We start from the raw sequence: 16,860 nt of genomic DNA, 5'->3' as shown, positions 1-16,860 counted from the left end.
AAGAGTATGTTGTACAACCAGGGCTGTTGTCAATTGACAGCCATACTCCCAGAGGTGAGCAGACATGGCACAGAATCTGACCTGGAAGCACAAGCTGTCTCCATGTTCTGAAATTCCTGGAAGCATACCTTCCTGTGAAGAAGAGGGAAGGAGAGAGCCAACCCTGCTTGAGGTGCTGACTTCCAGAGTGAGTAGGAGCTTAGGGTCCATCCCCCAAGAGACTAATGAGGGAGTCACTGGCACACCACCTATCAGCCCATCCCTCACCTACCATTCATCAGCATGGTCATAGAAAAAGTAGTCTATGTTCACCTTACTCATCATAGACAGTGTCCTCTTGACCACAGATGAAGATGACCCTGGCCTCCTGACATTGCTGGACCTTTTAACTGGCTTCAACACAGTCGACCATCCCGCCCTCATGTGCACCCTCAAATCGCAAACGGGATTCACCTGCAATGTCCTTCACTGATTCTCCTACTACCTTTCCAACCGATAACTATTTGTTCACATGGGCACCTCCATGTCTCAAAAGATCCCTATCATATGTGGAGCCCCCCAAAGTTCGATAATGTCTCCTGTAATCTTCAACCTTTACATTGAACTGCTTGCTGCTCTACTCACAGAAAACAGCATAAAGATTCAACAATATGCTGATGATATACAAATCTACTTAAAAGGCTTCTGTGTTTCAGACATCCAAAAGCTCAAACACTTCTTGCACCTTATTCTTTTATCTTAAAATACTTTATTTCGGTTAAAAACCTTAAAAAGCTTTGCATGATTAAAACATGCAATATCACACAATGTGCACAAATCAGCTCAGGCCAAAGACACCAAGAGGCGAAGTATCAGTTAAAAGTAAACGAAGTGCTGGTTTGAAAGTGTGGAACCAAACGTAAGGCACAGAGGTCTAATCCATTTGCGTCTGGGTTTTACATACATTAGACAAAAAAATAGGACATTTTCAATGTTTTCAACAACATTATTAGTGCACAGATAACATAAGGCTGCATCATCTTAGCCGTTGGCCCACTTTGCCATATGAATATTGATTTTAAGGACTCCAAAGCGCAACTTCATGGAGAGGAACTTAGCTAACGGTGGCGTCTAGGCCCTATTTCTGATACCATTTGCAACTATGTTGGAACCATGGAAGACTGGTGCTACTGGCCAAAGACCTGGATGTTGGTAATGCCCTATTCTTTGGCCTGTCGAACTCCACACCAGCACCCCTTGGAGGCATGCCACACACTGCAGCACATCTCATCCAGGGCCTGAAGAAACATGATCACTAGCTCCTCTTGCCAGCCCGCACTATCTTCAAAATCAGCTGCAGCATTTACAAAGGCATCACAACTAACAGCCCCGATTACCTTGTAGAGAAACTCACCATCTCGGCACACCCGCAGCCAGGATACCATCAGACTGCAGACTTAAGAAGTGTAAAAAAGAAAAAACAAGAAAAGGGAACTTTTCCATCTATGCATTCATAATCTGGAACAACATCCCTGTATCCATCAAGACCACTCCAACGCTGCTCCAGTTTAGGAAAGGGTTAAGTCTCACCCCTTTTTGCACTACAGAAATAACCATCTACTATGAAAGGCACAGGTTTATTTCTCAGTATGTTCACTGTGGTTGTGCAACCTTACAGTGTAATGCACTCGCAAAACTGCATTGGGTCCACTCAGGCACGTTTGTAAAACCTTAAGCTCAACCCTGGGTAGCTGCGCCTTTGAGGGGTAAGACTTAAAGAAACGAATCAGTGTAAAGCTTTTAGAAACACCAGATTACAAAATAAGAAAGTCACACACCACATAAGAAATCTAAATCCAATCAACAAAATAGATTATATTTTAATGAATTTTTGGATACCCTGATGAAAAAAATCCATTGAGGTTTCCGCAGATATAGATTTTAGAGTACAACTTAAATATCAGCTTTTTAGTCCAAATTGAAAACAAGAATTGGTGACCGTAAAGTTTAGAAACTTTAAAAAAAGAGGTGTGTTTGACTACTCCAGCCAGAGAGGGGTGACCAAATCCAACAGGGAGAAGGCTATGAGGGCTACTAAGGAGTATGTGGATAGTTACCCAGTCACCAAAGCAGTCTCAAATCCAGTTTCACTCATTTAATCAAATCCATGTAGACTTTAATGGAGTGGTCCAGATGCTGAGGATGTTAAGATGATCGGGTACTGTTCTGTTGTCGGGGTGTCCTTGTGGTAATTTCACAGTGCATGGATGATGTGGGGTGACTTTAGCCACAGGGGTCAGGGTTCCTCCAAGTCATCTTTGAGTCAGTAGAAGGTCAGCTGCCGTTGTCCGACTGGTCTCCACACACAGGGGATCCAGCGGTATCCTTTAATGGAGTTTTGTGTCTATTAGGTGTTATCAATTTGGACTCGGATGATATTCCCAGGTGCAGCGGGACTCTAGATCAACTTTTGACCATTGAGGATCGGTGTCTTGGGGTGCCCACGGCAGTTGACGATGAATCCAGGAATGTGGCTACCAACTTGATGAATGGGGCTTCTTCAGTTTTGATAGCCCTGGTGCTGGTTCCAGGGGGTCATCTGACTGACTCTTGAAATCACTTCTTTGGTCAGGGGCTCAAAAGCAACTTTTTCTCAAGCCAGAGCCACAGGCATAGTCCTATCTTTGCTAGCCCAAGGTGCTGCAAGTGTAGTTTAGCAGACTGTGCAGAGTCTTTTGCCAGGGGTCAGAAGGGCAGTCCTTCTTTGGTTCTTTCTCCAATTCTGGCGTGATCTGAGGTTCAGGGTGTCAGGGGTGCCATCCCTATGTCCAGAAAGTGCCCTGGGGGATGACGTGGTCACTAGCCAATGGGTTACTAGGATCCCTCCTGCCCTATGACGACTTCCAGCATCTAGAAATCCCAGAGTGCACTATTCTGCCCACTCCCAAGATGTCTGGATTCTACCTTAGATGCTAGGAGCTTGGTAGCCCACCATAGAGGTGTGGCTACCTGTAAGCTACACACCCAAGAGAAAACCAGTTTGGGCACTGGTCTCCCCTCTCTGTTCCCCCCACCAGCCTGTCTATCTAAACAAAGGGGCACCCCTACAGGAGTGTGATTGCCATTTGCCCACCAAAGGTGGCTTCGCCTTTGAAGCTCGCCTTTTGGGCCCGCATCCTGAATGACTTATTGCAAGAGTGAGGTAATACCTCCCTCAATAGCAGGTTACTATTATTCCTGAGCCTGAAAGGTCTTCACACTACTCCCCGGGAGGGAGGAGGCTGTCTGGTGGCCAGTGACCATGTGAGGCCACTGGACAAACTGGGCTACAGAGTGGGAACTTTCTAAAAGTTGCTTTTCCATAAAAGTGACATTACATTCAACTTGGGTATTAAGCTGGGTTTAATGCCACAATTAATTTGATACCTCGAAGTACCCATTTTAGTAGTCACATTCAGAAGTTAGCCGGATTGAGTGGTCATCCGATAACTCTGTGTTAGCCAATGGGGATACTAACTTTTCGACAGCAAAAACGACAATTTGGATGTTTTGCTGTTAAGAGATGTAAAAATTATATGTCTTACTTAATATACAGCGCCCTGCCTCAGGGCTCTATATGCCTCCCATAGGGAAGACTTATATACTTATATATATTATTAAGGACAGTGGAGGCTTTGCCATTGGTTTAAATAGCAAAGTCGAACTAGCAGTTTAAAACTGCTCTACCAGGGTGCGATGGCAGGCTGGGAGATATTCTGTTCTTTGTCCCTCCTGGGGCACCCAGGGTAGCACAACCAGTGCTGCAGCCCCTGTGACACACTCATCTTACCTGCCAGGGGTACCCTTGTTTCCATGTATTAGGGACTTACAAGTAAGTCAGCTTATGCCTATTGGGAGTAGCCAATGTAACACTTTGCAAGGGGTTAGAAAACTGGTACTGAGGTCTGGATAGCAGGTATCAGTGCACTCTCAGTCAAAAAACCAGCAGCATCAGGTCAAACTTTGGGGGTGATCATGCAAAAAGAGGCATTTTCTTACATTCACTCATAACTGAGTAATACAAAATGAGCTAATGGTAGCACCTGATAGTTACAGTGCTTCAAAGCATGAAGTCCAACACAGTGGACATGTTATCAAAGGATGGATTTATACCTTATATTTGAAAATTATGGCCTTAATGATCTCATTGGTCTTTTATTAAGTTGAATACCTCCCATTGAGGTGGTTGGAAGTTGCAATCTTTCTAACATAAGGGTGGAAAAATGATGACCTTAAAGTCAAACAATGCTTCAACCGTATCATATCAAAGCTGGTAGAATTGAACATGCCAAACTCAGAGGTGAGAAGTGCTATGGCAAGAGATCTAAGTGCTTCGCCTCATTTGAAAGATTCTATAATCCTTTAATAGTATTGCTAACTCATTTGGGCCCCTTTTCCCTTGTCCCCTGAGATGGAACTTGCTAGTTGCCTAAGGAATATATGGTGTTAGGATCAATTATAACGATTACAGTGTAACCTATCTTGTCACACAGGAAAGCTCAAGGTTGATAGATGGGATTAAATATGGATTTATTACAAATTCAAAGCCAGACTGAAATACACAAGTCTCAGGAATATATTGTAACAATACAGGATTACTACAGGCAGGCCAAAATGACTAATAAAGTTAAGCCTCAGCAACATGAAATCTAAAAGAAATTTGGTGATCACAATGCAAAATATTAAAAAGAAGATCTGATGATACGTATACAATTTCCAGTCCTCTTGTCTGGTATGCATTAGGATAATCTAAATCTCCTGACCTAAACCTGCTCTAAATGGTGCTGGATGGGGAAACCCTAATTAAATCCATTAAAGGGGAAAGGTGGCAGAATAGCAGAACCTCTGTAGAAGTTCTCTAAAGGAAGATTATTGGATAGCATAAAGCCACACAACAGAGACGTCGCAAGAGGTCTGTACTGCTCAAAGTCTAAAAGAGATCTGAATAAAGCTGAAGTGCGACCATTAATTATACCCACAAAGGAACCTTCAAGAATCCCATATCACGACTCATTATTTTCCACCTTTAAACTGTAAAACTTGGCAACTACACTTGAAACTCCTTTCCTTTGGTCCACACATCAGAACGCCCTTGGATTCCTCCCGTCTCCTCATTCCGCATGGGCAGCAGTCCTCCCTTTGTTTGTTAAAGCTTTTCATCCTTGCCAAAAATACTCCTCATGAACCTCACTATCTCTTTCACACAATGTGCCTTCTCTATTAATAATATCCAATGACTGCACCTGCAGAGGAGACAATAACATTGCATCGAAAGCAAACTTTCACGTTGAAGGTTAAACTGTAAGAAATCCAAATGAATGTGGCCTTTGGTCGAGTCAGTGTGGCAAGCATCTCAATACATGTTTAAATGCATGATTAAAGATACATATACAGTTACAGTATAGATGTAGAGTACTATTCAAATGGATACATTTTCTGTTATAAATAAATGCAGAGCATTATTCAAATGAGTACGCAAATACATAAGAATTAACAATATTATTCAATCCACACAAATGCAGATATATATGAGAACTGCAATTCAATGTTACTGCAAAGAAAATTTTAATCTGCACACACATATTTATCAAGATTACACAGTAAATGCATATTCTGTATATGTTATGGCGCACTACATTACATTAATAATGTTACGTTACACAAATTCATGAGGCCATACATAAACATATATGTGGCCTAATCAAACAATAGGTTGGAGCCAAAATGATGCTGCTCCACTATAGATACCTAATATAAAATATATTTAAAGCCTTGGCCGTTTGCTCTTCAACCCTGGATCCTGGCCTCGACAAATCTACTCGTCCACTCGCTATGGCGAGTCAGATTGGATCGGGTTGAGCTATTTTTAGGACCTATTCTTCCGTTCTAGCAAGATGACAAAGAACAAAGAACAGGTGTTCTGTTCAGTCAGAAAGTGAAGGAGCAATCTAGATGCCTTTAAATCTTGTTTTTATCTTGTTCATTTGCTCTGTGTTCAGAGACAGAGGTCAGAATTCAGTTTACAATTACTTTTCCTTCTCTAACTACAGAGTTCCAGGATTTTGTAAAGCAAATTGTCTGACTTGCTGTATGAAGTGTGAAATGAAAGGCTGCAGGGTATCAGATTTTCATTACACACATTTAGATAGCTAATAGGTCAACTGTACAAACATTTCAAAACAGATTTCAGTAGATGTGGAAGCACATTTTTTGTACTGTTTTTGTAATAATTATTTTAATAGGATGAAAAACAAATCAGAAAACTTTACTTGGTGCACATGATAAATATGTTTTCTGAAACCCAATTTTCACAGATTATTGTTAATACACTGTATAGTTTTGGGAGTAAAACTGCAAGGTAGGGCGAAGGGTTTTGGCCATTTTTAGGAAATGTATTGTCTGTAAATGACAGCGCGCTAAAACATAATGCTTTGGTAATATATTTATTAAAAGTGAGTGTTTAAACATAAACTGAGAAGCACTCCTGCCCCTGCCCTGATGGCAAGGCTATCAGTAAACTGAGAGGAAAGTCAGGGATCATGTGTATGTTATAAGTGGACTAGATTCTTATTACACATGGAGCAAACATTTAGGCTATTTTAACCCGTTGCATGCGTCGGACTGTCCAAACTCCGCCCAATCATTAATTCTCCTGCACCGCGGCGGAATTCGCGCCGTGGTCAACGGGTTAATCAGATAAAAGAGTTTTGTTTTGTACAGCAGAAATACTGAACTCACATATTTGAAGGTGCACTCGTGTGAGAATAAAGAAAATGGCGACTCTGTAAAATAAAATATTTGCCAATGATCACACAATTTGAGACCAGTTTATGGGTCAAGTACATTACAATTAGGTCAAGTAGGTTATTCAAGTTACTAGACATGCAGGTCTAGTAACATTTTTATGATTTTTAGAGGCCTGATTAATGGTCGGCACAGTTAGCAGCTGCTGCTCCCATCGGTCATTCAACCCTCGGCATCTTTCCAGCGTCCACTGATCATGAATAAAAATTATCATTTGTATGTTTCACACGAATTTTTCTTTTCAAATGTTTGATTGTTTTTATATTTTCTCATTACTCAATAGAAAATACAAATCAAAAAGTAACTAGTGAGTGTACTAGCAGAGTCGCCATGATTTACCATAGCAGGAGGTTGAACAAAATAATCCATTGGGTCCCTTGCAATTGCACATTTTTATGACTTTGTAAATGGTCTTTGGGGTTCATAAAGTAATGACCACTGTTCGTTCCTGTGATAACTTTAGGATAATTTCTCCTTGTTGTTTGACTTTATCTCGTAAGATGGTGGAGACTTCTTCTTGCTCCCTGAGCCAGAAAGGATGTGCACTCTGAATACTGACATCAGGGACCCAATATTGAGGACAAAATATTGAAAATAAAATATCAACAGGTAAATAAGTATGGATTTTCTATACCCAACTCCACATATGTACCTTGGCGATATAATTGTCTTTAAGGTGCGTAGATGTGAAGTTAGGAATAGTAAATCTATACTTTCCTATATGAACTTACCTTTTGATATTTTGTCCCTTTGTATTCTTGTACCATGACCCCTTACTTTTTGTGAAACCTAAGTAAATGAAGGTTGCTTCAGACAGGAACACTAACTTTTTTAAATTTTCACTCTCTTCAGTTCACCCCATTACTGCAGTTTGACACAAGCACCAATGAAACAACAGTATTAAACAGCCAGCCGTCCTTTATCTGGAATAACCATCAGCTACCCAGTGACATTTCTAATGGAGGTGAGTAATCCAATTGGTGACTATAGCAATAATTTTTTAGAGCCAGGAAGAATTCAAAAGTTTGGGAAAGTATCTCTAATACTGAATGTGTACTGAGGACCCATTGGACAAACAAGAACAATCTGCGATAGGCCTTTATTTCGTCATTAGTAACCATCCAATGAGCCATTGAAAACTGTCAAGTGAACCCCTGCTCCTTCAGGAGGTGTGCAGAGAAGACCACTGTAGGTCACATTAGGAACCACAAAGTGACCGCTGTCTTTTTAACTTGTTACTGGCTCATTCAGTAGCTGTTAAAATGTCACCCCTTGTTTATTTAAATGTTGTTAGATGAACATAGAATTATTTATTAGGCATGTGATGAGCCTTTGTTCCTGCAGAGGTGTCATCTGTCTTTAGGTGGATGTGCGACATGATTCCCAGTTTGCTTAGTAGGTCTAAAGCAGGGTTTTTCAATGTTAATACATGAGGGAATGCTCTATCCCATATAATAATGACACTGAGTGACAGTGTAAAGGGTTCCTATTAATAATATTGGTATGTACATTTGTCCTAAGAGGATATCCTCAAATTCTGGCATGTCCCTAACCATAATGGACCAACTTGGACACCCCTAGTTTACGGTGGCATGCGGACTCCTTTTAGTTTGCATAAAAAGATAATCCAGGACTGTCCCAATATATTATTGTGAAATTGACCAGGGTTTCTTTTCTTGCTATAGGGAGATCTCTTAATAGCATGAAGTTAACCATTGTATGTTTTCAACAGTTACTCTGGATGGCATCAGGCTCGAGTTAAACTCTGAGCTATAGCTGTATCTGAAAGTTTAATTCTAGAAGTAAAGTGCAACTCTCTGACCAGTAACTCTGAAACACTATCACAGTTCTTTCATATTTGCATTGATGTGCCACCTGGATGAAATGTGAACTCATTTATTGGTTCTTCAATATCAACTGTAATATGATGCCCAGTATCAGCTGGTCATTGGTTCTATTCTTAACAGCCTATGACACATCCCTTTGGCAGAGTTCTCTAATATTCATGTAGAAATCAAATATTGAGCAGAAGAAGGTTGATATACCTAATAAAGTCTTATGGCATTTAGAGATATAAGGATGTTTCGTCATTATGCTAAAGGCCTGATTCAGCAGCAGTTTATAACTCAGCAGCATCACGTATGACATCATTAATATCACAAGATGATAGGTGCAATTTTGCGTGCAGACTTCAAAAGTCTAACCCCCCCTGAATTCTATTTGTATTGTTAGATCTTTTTATGATGTGTATGTTTTGGATGTTTTCATTGTTTCTTTTATATCTCATGTCATCTCTTCTGTATGTATTGTGTGACCTATAGTTAAAACAAGGTATTGGTTGAACTACAAACCCTCCATACCTTGGTATACAAGTTGTAATCTTACACAATGATCGAACTAAAGTGAAAAGTGCCAAAGCAGGCTTCTCCAATGAGTAGTTCGGGAGCTACTGGTAGCTCTCCAGTTACCTGTAAGTAGTTCTCCTGTGTGTAGTCCACCATATTAAATTAGACCGTTTCGCATGGTTGAATTAATATAAGTACACCAAAATTGAGTGTATTTACGATAAAAATGTATGTATTTTCAGAACTCATTAATGATGTTTGGCTAAAACTGGTAAATTTCCAAGCTATATTAAAAGCTGATATTTGAGTGATAAATCATGTGGCATTGAGGAGACTTGAGCAGGTAAACTTATGGAATATAGTGTCCTGAAGCTCTGCTGTCCGATTAATTATTAGCTTTAGAGTGTATATGCCATACAACCCACTAAATAAGAGATGCCATAAGTTAAGGTAAAACTTCTACAATTCGTTGACTTAATGTAACTTATTGGGTGAAAAGCATGAGATCCTATGAGACCTTTTCACGACTCACCACTTTTTCTTTGCTCTTTTTTCACACCTTGTTGTATCTGTGTTTCGCGAATAATTTCACGAATTGCAGAATAATTGTAGCAAGAAACATTAAGGACAAATGAAATATATTTAGAGGACATAGTGCATGGCGTGCAAAGCTCCTTTAGGTTGCAAACCCTGCGATTCCCTACACAACAGGCTTTGCGACCACAAAAGGGCTTTTACTAAGTACCAAAGCCCTTTTATGAGTCGGAAAACTTTTCCTGACTTGTAAAAGTGCTTCTCGACCTCTTTCTTGATCACAAGCAAGAGGGGAAATGAAAGAGGCGTTTCCTCTATATTTGTGATTCTGAAAGGTGTATCTAAAATGGTGTGTCACCGCAATTACAATCACAAACCATTGGTTAGTTACCGGCCCCGATTTGGAGTGGTAACTGGTTCTCAAAGGGGGGGGGTTGTCTGTCTGGAACAGATACCCTCTTGAGAAGTGTGTATTCCTCAGAGGACCAATGCTACTAACCATCAATCGTAAGACACTGTGGTGCCGATCACGATCCGGTAAAAAATTACCCCGTACGACTCGTATCCGGTCTTTTTACCGTACGAATCGTACAAGTGCCGTACAAACTGCCAATCACGATTCGCATGGTAAAAAGTCCATACGAACCGCATTGGGAATAATTCCCCACACGTCCTCGGGTCGGAAAATGTGTCGAATTACCGTACAAATGTGAAAAGTGAAGTCCGACCGCGGTATCACGATCCATCCCGTGCGTCCGATGTTACAACCGGATGGAAAAAACACCGTCCGCACCGAACTCCCATAGCAACCATGGAGACATGTGCCCGCATACGCGCCGAACACCCCCCCAGCCCCCGTAAGTACGAGTCGAACCCCCCGTGTATGTACACCCGTGTACGTACGAGTCGTACCCCCACATCGTGTATGTACACCCGCGTACGTACGAGTCGTACCCCCACCCGTGTATGGGGGTACGCACCGTACATACACGGGTGGGGGTACGACTCGTACGTACGCGGGTGTACATACACGGGGGTTCGACTCGTACGGGGGGTGTACATACACGGGGGTTCGACTCGTACGGGGGTGTACATACACGGGGGTTCGACTCGTACGGAGGGTGTACATACACGGGGGTACGGCGTGAACTCACGGGGGCTGGGGGGGGTACGGCGTGAACTTACGGGGGCTGGGGGGGGTACGGCGCGTGCCGGGCCCCCTATTCTGGTCGTTTTGCGGCGTACTTCGCTTTTCCGGCACTTTTTGGGTGCCGTGAAAATATTGCCATCCGGACTGCTGTCGGTTCGAATCGTACTTCCTGGGTCGTGAAACGCTGCCTGACAGCGTCCCGACGTCACGTCGGAGCATTCCCGGGTCACATTCGTATGTATATTTTCGTCGGACGGTGTTTTTTACGATTCGTACAGAAATGGTGTTTCCGTGCGAATCATAATACCATGTTTGTAAATTTTTACGACCGGGTACGAGTCGGACGGAGAAAACGCTCCGACCGACGGTTCGTACCCAGTTTTTCCAGGATCGTAATCGGCACCTGTGTGGTCATAGAATCAGGAAGGTAAAGATGGGGGGTCGTTCTTTCTCGTATCTGGCCCCTAAGCTGTGGAACAGCCTCCCTGAATTAATCCGCCAATGTTCGAATCTGGCTCAATTTAAACAATTGCTCAAAACATGGCTCTTCTAATGCTTTCCCCTCTCTGACCGTTGGCCTCTTTTTCCAGCTCCGAGAGATCCCCTTGGGGATGATTCGTGCGCGATAGTGACCTAAATAAATAAAATAAATAAACCATCACCATCCTCTCCTGAAGTCATCCCAAACAGGAAACTTGTTTTGTTTCTAAACCACCACCTGTACCTTTAAGAGACTAATGGTACTTAAAAAACACATGTAAGGATGCTAATGCACGATTGAGATCTGCTGTCTCTCGCATGCGTCATTCCGCCACTGGGAACCAATCAGAGGGCTCGCATCCTGCGACCTGCCTAATTGACCTTCCTTAGTCAGTTTTACAAGCCCCTGAATGCAGAATTTGCAATGTGACCTGCTGATCCACAGGCTGTATGTTAATGCGCCAACTAGTCAGTGTGCACATCCTGGATACTGGTTTGCAGGTGGGTGTTCCTACATTAGGCCTTAAACGTGGTATTACTACTTAATTATACTACATGATTAAATTGCGTACCTGCATAAAGTTGGTTATAGCATATCATATTAGTTCGAGTGGAACCAAAACGGTTCTATATTCTTCATATTCTCTACTCTAGGTACTTGGATGCATGTTTTTACAACATGTGAAATAAGTGGAAATTACTTGTTGAAGAAATTGTGTAGATAAGAATGGGTATTTTGCACGATAAACTATTAAAATAAAAATTCTAGAGAAATTATTTTAATGACGCAAAGTTACGCAATCTGAAACATACAGGAAGGCAAAATGACATACATGTCCTCGTGCGATTTCTTTTTTTGTCTCCATTTGCATGTTATTTGCATGAAAAATAAACATAAAATAAACCTCTAGCATGACGCGGGTGGTTATCATCTGTTTACAGGAAGTGAGATCAAGACCTGCATCAGGTTCTTCTTTGTGTGTCACTGCATTATGACGTGGCTCACGTTCGCCTTATTTTCTTTCCAGGTCCTCACATTCTGACAATCGCCATTTTTGCCCTGACTATCACAGTGATGGTTGCCCTCGTTGTTGCTATGATCCTACTCAGGTACGTTCAACATATTTTCGGTCTATTATTACAATGTGTTTTGAGAGTAGATATGTAATATGTGTTTTATTTGACGGTCATGCGGTGATCAGTATTTAAGAGCAAGCTCCACAAAAATCTGCGCATTATCTTGCCATGACGGGATAGTGGCCCCGAGTTGGGAAACACCACACAGTCGTGGATTTACCGCGCCAATTCACGCACAGCTGTGAGGCCCAGCTACCCAGGTGGAACTCAGCTCTTCTTTCACCACACCGAGGACCAGATTTATGAAAAAGTCCCACAACGCAGCAAGACAACTTGCTGCACTGTGTGACACGGGTAGATCAAGAACATGCCATTTCTGCTAAAATATGATGTATTACTGCTCTCTCCCGGTGCTGGCGCACAGGAGTGCTGCCTAGTGCCAAAGCAGGCACCCTTGCGCCATGGTGCCTGTGTTACAGGCAGGATTACTTTTGTGGGAGAAGCCATCTTCCTGCACAAAAACAATAATTTGAGGCATTTTTCTCTTTCTACTTTTTATGTGTGCTGTGCAGCATACATAGAAAGAGGACATAACGAGGAAAAATAGAGATATTTCTCCTCCTTACGCCTCATTTGGGAAGGTGTCACAAGTCTTTGTAAAATTGGAAATGTGCCAAAATCCATGCTTGGATGCATGGGATACCTGCTCATGAAATGCCTTCCTAATGCAGATTAACGCATGGCAGGGATTTGCGCTACTTTGCATTACTCTGGGTTTACCAAGGCATACAGACTCATGCAAGGTGGCTTTGCATGGCTTAGTAAACCTCACTTAAGACTGTGCATCGCCTTGCTTGACACAAGTGCAATGCAGGAGATTTGTAAATCTGGCCCCCAGTATTTTAGGGTGGGGTGAAATCAAGCGACTCAGAATCGGGTGGAGTACTGTCTACCAAAAAACCTGCATTCTGCCCAACTGGTGCTCACCGAAGAGATTTTGAAGCCAATTGTGTAACTACTAGAGGTGCAGCAGGTGCAGTGGCACCGAGGCCAAAGGCCTTTGGGGCCTACCGATACCGTTTTATTGCTGCGCTCTACTAGCCGTTCAGCAGTAATGGAGTCCATTTGCCTTGTTTGCACCCAGCCCACTGCAGGCTTCCTAGACCACTGTTTGAAGGGGCATCGGTCACCTCTCTGAGCCAGGCATTTGATAGAATGTCGCTCCAGTGCAAACTGTCTCACCGCCCCCGGGCTCCGCGGCGATGCTAAAGCAGGAAACCTACCAGAAAGAAGGTCTTTTTCCCAATAGCAGTTAAACAGAGCAAAATGAAGGAGCTTCAAATGTAATCCTGTCACTTCCGCACATAGGTTACACACTACATAGAAAGTTATTTTATTGCTCGTCATTTGAAAACCAACCTGAATTGTATTTTGCTTTTCGATGAGTTGACAAGTCAAGCCTTGTGGATAGCGCGCTGCTACTGCCCGTTTGCCTGTACATTAGCGCCACTGTCTCAATCAATAATCTTTTATTGTTATAAGTTAATAAAAACCGTCACAATAGTGCCAATTACGCAGCAGTGCAGGAACAAACAAACTACGATGACCAAATCTCATGCCAAGGAGAAGCAAGTAATGCAGTAGGTTCTGCAGCAGTATTATATCTGCTGTAGATATATATATTTTGTCATAGTAACAGCTATTAATACTGCCTGGATGTAGTTGAAACTACGTAGTGTCAGTTTGACACCTGTAGAGGAATCAGCAACTAAAAGGTGATCTGTTGAACTTTGCACAGGATATGCCTCTGTGCAGAACTCAGTGAGGCGCTCTTTATTAAGTCATTTTTGATCTGTTTGAACTAGAAACTTTTTTTGTTTAAAATCTGCAAATTATGCAACAGATGCTGAATTATGTGGCAAAAGCAGCAAATCTGAGTTTATGCAGAAAATACCACATTTGCAGAATTGTGTCATTTGATTGGCCTTCCTCTACATGCTGGAAAAACGTGCTCCATAATCAAAGGGCCTTTACATTTGCCAGACAATTATAAGAAGGGTTAATGCTCCTCCATTTCCTATATAAAGCAGTGAGATATTTAGCGCCCCTGAGTAATGCATTTATGGCCGCATGTACAATAATCTAGAACTGAGGTTTTCTAATTGCAATTCTCACTGAATCGCAATTTGGAAATCCCAATTCTTGATGTAAGAAGCACATGCATCAACATTATAAATTGCAAATACCTAATTTCGAATTCCTGAGAATCGCAAATAAGTAATCGCAATTTACAATGCACTAAACTCGAAGAGTTTCGGATTGCAATTCCTAGGGAGCCGCAAATCGCCCTTTCTCATTAATATTAAGGAGGTAGATCGCATTTTGCGACCCCTTAGGAATCGCAAAAATCACAGGGATGGTGGCCTGCTGAGGTCAGCAGACCACCATGTCGGTGATTGTTTTTAAATAAAGCAATCTTTTTTTTGTAAAGCAGACCGTTTTCCTTAAAGGAAAACGAGATGCTTGACAAAAAGTAAAATGAAAAGTTTTCTTTTTATTTTGTAAGAGCAGGCAGTGGTCCGTGGGACCACTGCCTGCTCTTAAAAATGCTTTTACAACCGTTCGCAAAAGCGAAGGGGTCCCTTGGGGACCCCTTCCCATTTGCGAATGGGTTACCACCTCCTTGAAGTAGGTAGTAATATATGAATGTTTGCGACCGCATTCACGGTCACAAAACATTCCTGCAGACTGTTAAGATTCGGTATTTGGAAGGGATGCCCTTAACATGCCCCTTCCAAATAACGAATCGCAAAACCCAATGTGCGATTCAGTAACAAGTTACCGAAATGTAATTTGGGTTTGATGCATGTGAAAAGCCTTTTTTGTATTCGCAAATGGGCCAATTCTGAGAATCAGCTCGTTTGCGAATACAAAAATGCTCCATGCATGTGCCCCTTAATCTTTCAAATAGTGATCCCTAGTGGGTTGCAAATCAACCTATCTCATGAATATTAATGAGGTAGGTCGCAGGTTATGACCCATTAGGAATGATAGACATCACAGGGATGGTGGCCTGTTGAGGTCGGCAGGCCACCATGTCTGTAATTGCTTTTTTAAAAAGCAATCTTTTTTTTAAAAAAATTATACAAACCATTTCCCTAAAAAGAAAACAGGATGCATTTATAAAAAGAAAATGAAACTTTGGCGTTTCAGTTTATTTCCATTCTCAAAAGGTAAGGGCTCCCTTGGGACTCACTCCCATTTGCGAACGGGTTACGACCTCCTTCAAGGAGTCAGTAAAGTATTAATGTTTTGCGACAGGAATTCGGTTGCCGAACATTAATACAATCCCATTCAAGTTCGGTATTTGGAAGGGACGTCCAAAACAAGCTCCTTTCAAATACTGAATCATAATTTGAGCTTTGAACATATGTTAAAGCAATTTTTTGTTCGGAAACAGCCCGAACGGGCCGTTTGCGACCGCAAATATACTTTGTACATATGGCCCTTAGATCATGTAAAAGAAAGCTTGTGCAGCAAATTAGGGTGCTTTTGAGTTGTAAGTGCACGTAAGGTGCGTTCTCCCGATCATACCTAGCACTATAAGGTAACCACCTTCCTCGTCTGCTAAAGTGCTAATGTGTTTAAATTGTGCCATCTATTTGACCAGGAATGCCATCCACTTGGAATAAAAAGTGAAAAATGAATGCTACCCTCAAGCCCTGGTAATGGCATTATGCCTGTCTGGTGATAAGTGTGTCTCTTTAAAAATACAACTTCTATGTCATGCCGATTCAGGTACGCTAGCATTTATCTACCTTTACTGGGGTTGTCCAGTCCCCAAATATTCCATGCTATCATTTTCCGAATTTTTCGTTGTATGTGGTCCTCTTTGTTAGATTCCATGAAGGCCATCATGTGAGATTTTCATAAGCTTAGTAAACAGGAGCGTCTGCTTTGGTATTCTCTGTACTGATCTTGGATTATAGCCCGCTGTGGCTGTTGAACTCATACCTACCCTCCCACATACAGCCCCAACCTCCAAGTGAAATCCCCAATAAGTGCATCATATAAACTAAATAATTACAACAAAGTATTTACAGAGTGTGCTACATAGGCAAGTAGCTAAGTAGGGACAGAGTTACAACTTATATTTGCACTGATTTCCGCCAGGCTAAAGCTGCGGCACTTGTCTGTATGTCAGACAGGGAGCCGATGTACTTAGTCATTGACTCCGGTGACACTGGTCCATCATACACATATCATAACTCACAGTTTGTAGTTGAAGCAGTTGACAAACCATCCACTTTTTATCAATATCTATGTTACCATGTGGTGTAATCAATATTAGTGCAGTGATAAACTTTAAACTGTCCTAATACCATGATTCCACATCACTAAGGTTGGTTTCAGTATTTTCCTGTTCCAAAGTTGGTGATGTTTGTCCAGGCT

General features: G+C 41.9%; 1 protein-coding gene across 1 annotated transcript in view; it reads left to right on the top strand.

Annotated features, from left to right (window-relative positions):
- The window catches only part of LOC146833580 (guanylyl cyclase C-like), a 619,755-nt gene that overhangs the window by 241,970 nt on the left and 360,925 nt on the right, over window positions 1-16,860 (top strand). Inside the window, exons 10-11 of the mRNA XM_085601439.1 lie at window positions 7,675-7,786; window positions 12,360-12,441. Of these exons, the coding sequence (XP_085457565.1) occupies window positions 7,675-7,786; window positions 12,360-12,441 (194 nt within the window). The remainder of the gene's footprint in view (window positions 1-7,674; window positions 7,787-12,359; window positions 12,442-16,860) is intronic.

Source organism: Triturus cristatus, chromosome 4_2 (genome assembly GCF_964204655.1).
Source record: "Triturus cristatus chromosome 4_2, aTriCri1.1, whole genome shotgun sequence".
NCBI classification, from domain to species: Eukaryota; Metazoa; Chordata; class Amphibia; order Caudata; family Salamandridae; genus Triturus; species Triturus cristatus.
Note: the sequence above shows the minus strand (reverse complement) of the source record. Positions and strands in the feature narration are given on the sequence as shown.